We start from the raw sequence: 9,134 nt of genomic DNA, 5'->3' as shown, positions 1-9,134 counted from the left end.
TTTATTTATATTATGTAATATATTTACTATATTACATATTGAAAAGAATGCAGTAAAATGTTATCAGTTTACCCAGCTCTTTCTTTAATAAGATTATCCCTTTAAAAGAAATAGAAACATCATAACATTAAAAATATGATATTTGCATCTCCATTAAGTTTACAGTTTGTGTTTAGTATAAGCAAAGCAAAACCAAACACATTGACAATAAACAGACTCTGACTCATAGCAACCCTGGAGGACAGGGTAGAACAGTCCCATCGGGTTCCTAGGCTGTAACTTTTTATAGAAGTAGATTTCTTCATCAAAAAGTAGCTGCTGGGTTTGAACCTTAGTACTTTTTGGCTAGCAGCTGAGCACTAAGGCTTCTTTAGCAAAGTAAAGGTAGGATTTATTTTCTTTGATCAGATAAATGAGAAAAATCCTTAATGTCATAGAACAGCCTCACTGATAAGTTTTAATAGCACCTAACTTTGTCATGCTGTTTGTTTCTAATTTGTCTTTCTAACCAGATAAACCTACCCACTCTCTCAAGTCTCCCTGATGCACCCTCCCTTCACTCACACCCCACACTTGGTTCCTTACTTTGAATTAATCTACTATATACTGATTCAATACAGTATCCCCCCCCCCCGCCCCGTTTTAGTTTCACGGGAACCCTAGTAGGGAGTTGTGCAGCTAACCCAAAGATGGTGTCTCCCTTTGTAGTTCAGATTCACCAGCTTCTGAGGGAGAAAAATGAGCCGTCTTGTGATTTACAGCCTTGGAAAACTCCCAGGAGCATCAGTTGAGTCACTGCCAACTCAATAGCCTTGAGTGAGACAATAGCCATGTTTTCCTACCTACACTGACAACTTCTTGTAGGAATGAGGCACGCTGAAGGTTGCTCTACTTCCCACTGCATGTAGCAATGAAGAGAAGTTTGAGTGTAATATGTAATAAATGTAATAAATTACATATATACAAATACATCGGTTTCAAGGTCCAGATGAATCATAAACCTTGAGAAATCCTCTCTGACCACTTCAGCATGTCATGGACTTCCAAGGCTGTGTCCTATCTTAACATGCTTTGAGGTTTTCATTAAAACTCACTGTGCCGTCAAGCCAGAACTAATAGCCAACTCCACAGTGGGTATTTTGGAAGCTGTAAATTGCAGGGGAGAAGAGTGTTTATTTTTCTCAAGTGGAATTGCCAGTGTAATCGAGCCAACAGAGGCATCACCTTCGAGCTAGGAGTGAACTCCCTGGAGACTACGCCACCAGAACTCTCCCATCTCTTCATTATATACATTTACTTGGAAAAACCACAAGTTAGCAGAACCAAGTGCTAGTTGAATTTATATTATGCTTCTACTAAGAATATCTTAACAGTGTTCTCTCCCTATTACTACTTCAATTAACAAAATATTTTCACCTTTGGTCCTAACAATGGAAAGGACATGTGAATAAGACCAAGCTCCTCCTTATGATGACCTAGAACTCCAGTAAGGAAGATGCAACTTTTCTGACACAAGACAAAGCAGCATCCTAAGACAAATGAGTAACCCTGGGAAATCAGAAATACAGAGATAGCTAAAGCTCACTTTGTGGGAGCAGGAGGCAGTTGTATGTCTCAAAGAGAAAAGAAATGTGTATCAGTTCTTAAAAGAAAAGTAGAATGTAGGCAGGCAGAGCCTGTGGAATCAATTATGTATGGTCCTAATCTTGATGCATTCACATTAAATTTAGGAATGTGTTTATCTGGTTCAAGGTTGCTTAATATATAGTTTTATCTAGTGAAAATGTCAGGTAATGACCTGGGTTTGCCTGGAATCATAAGTAACTTGAAGAATTTAACTTAGCTGGTCTCTTATCTGAAGAGGAAAAAAAAAGTTTAAAGCATGTTTGTGCATTTTAATGAAAGTTTACAGACTTTGGATTTCCATTCATTCATTGTTGCACTTTTCTCCCTGTCCATGCCTCCCCCTTCAGTTCGCTCTTCTTTTTGAAAAGTAAAATAAAAATTCTTTCATTATTATAAAAGCCCTCCCCCCAAGTCCACTCCACTATGCAGCCTTCATTCTGAACTCCTGTCATGAGAATACCTAATCATATATCCCTTTTAAACAGTTCTCTCCCTCATCTGTTTCAATGCAGAATACATTTATCTCCTCCTTCTGTCTCCCCGCAACCCCATGTCAGTCCTCTTTTTTTATCAGTGACATTATGCAGTATTTGTCTTTTTGTGACTGAGATAGTTCACTCAACATAATGTCCTCCAGAGTCAAGCTCATTAGTTTTTATGAAAAACTGACATTTGCACCTCTTTCTACTTATTAAAAAACAGATCCCCCCACTTTTGTTAGAAAAGAAGGTGCAAAGTGAAAAGAGTGTTCAACCTTGTTTTGCAGCATGTAGTCCACAGCAGTGTGCCCCTGAGCAGAGTGTCCTTTCCAAGCTCCTTTCCCTGGACTACACTCAGCATCAAGCTGCCAGAGTCTCGAACTTTATCGGTGCACAGCTAAGCATGTGTGTTATCTTAGGCTTTTTTGTTGCTTGTATGATTTGTTGGTTATTCTAGAACACTAGAGTTTTTTCCCATTTAAATAAATGGTAATTGAGTTTTTTGTTTTTGGGTTTTTTGGTTGTTTTTTTTTTTTTGTAATTGAGTTTTTGCTTTACACTAAGCCAGCTTACAAAAGATTTCATAGGAACACTATGGGATTGAAAGGGAAATCTGTGTAAGAAATTCTGGTAATACAAGCAGAATTGGTTGTGAACACCACAAAACCCAATAACCGCTATAATTTACTGTTTAGGAACACTAATTTTCATTAATATTTTTTTAGTCATAGTAAATGACATTGAAGCCCTCCCCACACCACCCTCACACTATTACTTGGTAATAGTCATAATAGTTTTCCTACCCAGGGGATTCCTGAATTCCATCTTCCTCATCAGTGTCCTAGTTTGACTCTCTGTACAACTCCTTAGAGGCTGTCACCCTTTCCTTAACAGTTGTTATTATGTAAATAACAGTAAATTTCACAGAAGGCTAAGCAGAGAGGAGCCTATACTGAAAAGACATCTGAGACAGAAAACTTTCCCAGGAGCATGGCCTCTCTTCTCCTACCACCTCTGCTTGTTTACTTGTCTAATGTGTTTTATATCTCAAAAGACACTGATTTAAAACATGCCCTAGAATAATACTGCTTCATTAATACAGCAAAATTCACTTTCACATACAAGTGTAAAACCAAAAACCAAACCCACTGGCACGGAGTCAATTCTAACTCCTCGTGTCCCTCCATCAGTTTCTGAGGCTGTAAATATTAGTAAGGGTACACCAGCCATCTTTCTTCCAGAGTGGTTGGTGGATTCGCACTGCTCACCTTTGGGAAAAATTCGTCTTTATTCAATGACCGCAGCAACAATATCCATTAACACCTTTTAGCTGGCCACCAACGTATAATTCTCTTTTATCACCAGGCATTTACATCACTTATTTTGGAAGCACACAACTCAATCACAGTAACAATCTACTTTGAACCATATTGTGATTAGCCAGAAGTATCAAGTTATTTCATATCCGTAGAGGCCCCCAGAGGTAAAAATTCAATTCTCTGAAAGTTTCAAAATTCCGCTTCTTTAGGGGAAGAAAGCAGTAAATAGACTGAATTCCTGCAGTCCACAGGGAGTTGATTTGCTAACCCAAATGCTCTGCCCCTCTGCCGGTCTAACTACTTATTCTATTGGAGAAAAATAAGCAGGCTCCTCCAGTGCCATTTACAGCCTCGGAAGTTTGCTGGATGGTCAGCTGTTAGAAACTCGGCAGCAATGAGTTTTGAGTTGTGTAAGTTGCCTGGGGCATGTACTGGATTTCTGCGTCAGAACCCAGACAAACTGACTCATGTGCTCATGTGACTCAACTGCTCTTTCCATCACCCCCTGACTGGGACTTCCCTTAACTGAAGATCAAATCAATCAGAAAAGAACTTAATTCTATGCAACCTTTTCATCCTTACCACTAGCACTAATCTCAGCACTAAGTTATATTTAGTATAATGCACTAAAATGTGGCAATGAGGGCTTTTCACATCAAATAAGTGATCAGTAAATGCTGGCTTTTTCAACTCCCAACAGCTAGCTCCAGTAAGGATATAAATGAAAAGCACAGTAGTTGTTACCCAATAATCACAGCCCTAACAGCAGTGAACATTTGTGTGGTAGAAACCAAGTACATCAAATATACTATCTCTCATCTCTTACAACCATTACATGAAGTAACTACCAGCATCTGCATGTTTCAGATGAGGAACCTGATGTTCAGAGAGATTACTGGACCTGCCTGAAGTCACGTTCTGGCAGCATAGCCTATTGAGAGTTGCACTGCTCACCCAAAAGGTCTGACGTGCAAAAGAATAAAACATTGCCCAGTCCTGCACGAACTTCACTGGTAGCTTGAATCTACTTGCAGCTCAGAGGAAGAAAGATGGCAATTTCCTCCCTGTGATTTGTTGTTGTTCTTATGTACCTTTTGAGGCAGAAATCAACTTATAATTAACCCTCCAGCAGATTGAGAAGCTGTAAATCACACAGGAAGAGACTGAGCATCTTTCTTCCTCAGAGCAACTGGTGGATATCAAACACGTGCCTCAACAGCCTTGGAAAACCACAGGAGGATCAGCAATGAGTCAGTTCCTATTCAACGACAATGTGTATGAGTAGAATATGTATAAGGTCACTTAGCTAGGAAGTGCTGTAGGTTAGTTTATAGCCAAGTCCGTTTACATTTAAGTATGTGTTCTTAAGCATATTCTACCAACCTTGTGAGAGCTGACATAGCCATACAAATAACAAAAATAAAACTAATGAGCAAAAGTACAGGGGAAAGAACTGATTAGTAATGCATAGCTACTGTTAAGCTCCATTACCACCATCCACCAGTGTGCTGTACTGTGATAGTTTCCATCTTGCTGCGATGGTGGAAAGGACACTAATATTTCAAACAAGGTCACCACTGGTGAACAGGTTGTCAGGACTTCAGGCTACGACTGACAAGGAAGAAGGATCTGACAAAGGATTTCAGTATGCCAAAGATAGAACCAGGTAATGCATCATTCTACTGTATATGGGCTGCCATAAACCAGAGTCTATTCTACAATAAACAGCAAAGAACACTGTAAATTGTAACACATTTTATCCTATGAGGCAAGTGCTACTCCTATATAACTAAAGAAGTTAACAAATTTAAAAACATAAAAAACACACACACAAAAAAACACAACAAACCTATGGCTGAAAAGTTATCTTATACTCTAGACAAGGGCCAGTTAAAGAAGGTCTCTGTGCTGCAATCCCAAAGGCATGCGGTTCGAACCAGCTGCTCCATGGAAGAATGATGGCCAGTCTTCTCCCATGCAATTAGAGCCTCTGAAAATCCACTGGAAGGTCAGGTATGGGTAGGTTCCGACTCGATGGTATACCAACACAACATTTACATAAGGTGCTCATGGCTTAGTTTATAGAGAGCTGTGCAGCTAACCCCGAGGTGGTGCCTTCCGGCCTTTGGAACCCATCAAGGCTCTTCTGAAGAAAGAGGTGTGTGCTTCTTCTGCATGTTCTGCAGCCCCCAAAAACCCAAAAGAGGGTCAGCGAGGAGTTGGTTTCAGTGCAACAGCAATGGCTTTTTTCAGTTTTAATACTCAAATCAAACGCAATTTTTGCAAGTATTTGCATCCAGTCACATCAACCAAGACTACTACTACTCCACCCACAGTAATGGAATCAATCAGTGAACTTGGCAGTGTCCGAAATGGCCACATGTTACTTTGAGTAAATCACTTCATTCATCTACAAAATAGATTTTTAACCCAAGGTCTCTTCTTGGCTCTAACATATAAAGATGTGTTTGATAATTTTCTTTATATATTTGGGGACCAGAGCCAAGACACATAGTTGAACTACCCCACCCCAACAAATACTATTTGTCAATTAAAATGGATTAGGATGTCCCAGTCCCAGGAAGTTCTTCCTATCCCGAGAGCCCTTTTGGTCCACGTCAGGAAAGGGTCTCCTGAGGCCCATTGGAAATGAAGATGACTAGAGTGACAAACCCAGGAAAACAAAAACCAAAACAAGAAACAATAAAAAACTAAAAAAAAATTTTAAAACCAACCAAAAAAAAAAACCCACAATAAAAAAACTCATTTTGGTCTGCCTTATTCCATTCCTCCCTACCCCTCATTTTTCCATGTTTCTTCCATAGTATATCATCACTTCAGGTTTTTTACTCACATTTACCTCCATTCAAAGCTGGTTGAAAAGTCAAAACATTACTCATATTCTGCATTTCTCTCACCCACTTTTTACTTCTCTCATACTTTTTACTCGCAGCCACAAAATCATAAACTAATTTCTATTACATTAATAACATTTTTCTGAAGATCAGTCCATGTGAATACTAACGAAAGCAATGATATAATCCTATTGTGCATGATATCATAATGAGGTGGGATCAACCTTATGAGAGCTGAAAACAACCACCTCTGAAAGAGTATATGTGTGGTACAAATGGATAGTGCACTCAGCTATAAACTGAGGTCCAGTGGAAGAAATATCTAACAATCTGCTTATTTATGTATCTTTTAAAACTGACTTGATAAAGAATCTGCCAGCTGCTCTTAAATAGAAGGCTGGATAATCAACTCCCATGTTGATTTACTGCCTCTGAAAACCCTCTGCAAGGTCAGCTATGAATTGGTCCTGACTCGATGGTACACAACATCTACTGTATACAGGTCTGTCTGTTACCTGACACCAAGATCTTCTTTTATTATTACATTTAGGTACATGCCAATTATGTAGAGTAAGAACAGGAACAAAACAGATCTTTGTAATACTACACTTCTGAAGATAAGATTAGCACAAGTAAATGAAGCTTTTGTTGTAATTTAGTTGTTATATATCCAGAAAGACAAACCATGCTTTGTATTCTATGCATGCAATAAATGGGTCATGTAGGTAATATGACAGAACTATCCTTTTTCTTTCTAACTAACTTTTTCTTTCTTTCTTTTAAAAATAATTTGCTTTCTTTTGCATGCCACAGGACAGTTTTCTAGTTTCAAAACAAGGGTACATCATGAACAAAATACCCTTCCCCCAAAAAACCATCTTTATTTTCATCAATACAATAAATCCTTCTGGAAACATAAGCAAGGACTAAACAGGTATCGAACCACTGAATCTACATGTTAATTCCCCCAAAGAAAGCTTTTAATTTTTCAAATATAAAAGAGGCTAAGGGAATCATATGGGAACAAATAAACATCTCTTATTTCATGTTTCATGATAAAGATGAACACCACGCTGGCAGTTGGGAGAAGGGCGGAACTCTAATAAATAGGTCCAAGTGAAGAATTTCTACATTTCTTTAGAAAACAGGACCAGTATTCCTTTTTTAAAATGATCCTGTGGAATGCCTTTACCTCCATGTTTACCTAACAGTAAAACAGACACAAGAATGATGGTAACAGATCAAGGATGCTGGATTCAGGACTCTTACGGCACACTTTTGTTTAAAAGTCCTACAGGTTTATTGACTGAGGCTAGACAGCAATTCATGATCCTATTTGGTGCATTTTCTACCATGGTCCAAGATCATTACATGGATACAGCCAAGGACTGGCCCCAACCTTCAGGAAAGAGACCACAAGGAAGGAAATCAGGGTGGTTATTTGGTCCCTCCCCTTCCCCTCCAGTTCATAATTTGTGTCCTGGAACTAGAAAACAAAACAAAAACAACAAACATTGGAAAAATACAGACTGCAACAAGTTAGAGGACTTGAAAAAAATTGGTGGAAAGTGGCACGGAAGGAATTAAGAGTAAGGTCACTGGGTTTGGGATGGCAAGGACGTTGCATTGAAAGACCATCCACGGGACAGAGTGGTGTCATTCCCTCCACTTCAGAACATCCATATGCGATAATAAATAGATCAGTTATGTAATAAGGCAGTGTGTTGAATATGCATTCGTCTTGTGGAATGAACCACCAGAGACAGGATACCATACACATTCTTTGAGTGTTCTTGTTTTGTGTTTGACTGGGTGGTTTTCAAGGCTATCCAGGCTAATTCCTCCTGGGGATTTCCTTGGAGAGAAGAGTGGTCCTCTGAGGCTGGTTTGTTTAACCTCTTCTTTATCAAGAGATGATGACTGGCGTTAAAGAAAAATAAAGCTGAAGGTTGTTTTTTACTTTTTCCCCTTTTGGTTGCATCATTCTGTATTTTCATATAAACAAAACAAAAACAAAATCACAACCAAAAAACAAAATAAAAAAAAATCAACTCAATAGTTTTTGATGCATCCAGTCGTATCCTCAGGATGTTCCAGAAGTTTCCAGGTAACTCTGTAGTTTACGGACTGTGGTTTTGTCCAATGAGCAAAGGTCAAAATCAAATGTTGTGTTTGTGATATGAAAGTGTCCAGTTTCTTCTATAAGATTCACAATCTGTTGCAGGATGTGTCTTTCTCTCAGTGTCATTAACCTTCTGTGAAGCTCCACCAGTTCATCCAGGTATGCCTTGTCACACTCGCCATTCTTTATCTGCTTATCTGATTTGCTCTGCTTTATTGGACTTTTCACTTCAAGAATCTGGTTGCTGTTGGTTTTTAATGAGGGCGGCGGAGGTTCGTGATGGGGAGGTGAAGACGCAGAGCTGCTCTCACTGTCACTGCCATCACTTAAGCTAACTCTGCGACTTCGACTTCCTCCTCTATTTACAGGTCTGTCCATTTCAGAGTCATTGCCATTATCCTCCGCCTCATCAGATTCCTCCTCATTGTCATCAGAATGTAGATCTTTCATTATAGACCTCAAAGGACCTTGTTGCCTGGTCTGAGCCGGTGTGAAGCTGGAGCTGGAGCTGGAGCTGGAGCTGGAACTGGAACTGGAACTGGAACTGGCAGGACTGGGCTGTTCAGAATCCAATTTAGAGGACATATTCTCCTCCATGTCTGAGTCGTTGGGGTCCACAATATCATCGAAGGGCGGTAAAGTTGATTTCTTCTCTGATGTCTCACTTTCAATTTTGACCTTTCCCATCTTGACATGAGATTTCTCTTTTGTCTGTTTTTTTTCAGCGGAACAC

The 9,134-nt window shown here is 39.3% G+C and overlaps 2 protein-coding genes across 2 annotated transcripts in view; both read right to left on the bottom strand.

Moving 5' to 3' along the window:
- The window catches only part of COBLL1 (cordon-bleu WH2 repeat protein-like 1), a 75,635-nt gene extending 68,158 nt beyond the window's left edge, over positions 1-7,477 (bottom strand). Inside the window, exon 1 of the mRNA XM_006879484.1 lies at positions 7,472-7,477. Coding sequence (XP_006879546.1) covers positions 7,472-7,477 — 6 coding nt within the window. The remainder of the gene's footprint in view (positions 1-7,471) is intronic.
- An 885-nt stretch (positions 7,478-8,362) lies between these two features.
- The window catches only part of LOC102848846 (protein AF-9-like), a 1,670-nt gene continuing 898 nt past the window's right edge, over positions 8,363-9,134 (bottom strand). Inside the window, exon 2 of the mRNA XM_006879483.1 lies at positions 8,363-9,132. Within this exon, the coding sequence (XP_006879545.1) occupies positions 8,363-9,132 (770 nt within the window). The remainder of the gene's footprint in view (positions 9,133-9,134) is intronic.

This window comes from Elephantulus edwardii, unplaced genomic scaffold (assembly GCF_000299155.1).
Source record: "Elephantulus edwardii isolate Elephantulus edwardi_28Jun2011 unplaced genomic scaffold, EleEdw1.0 scaffold00003, whole genome shotgun sequence".
In the NCBI taxonomy this organism is placed as follows: domain Eukaryota; kingdom Metazoa; phylum Chordata; class Mammalia; order Macroscelidea; family Macroscelididae; genus Elephantulus; species Elephantulus edwardii.
This window is presented reverse-complemented; position numbering and strand designations above follow the sequence as displayed.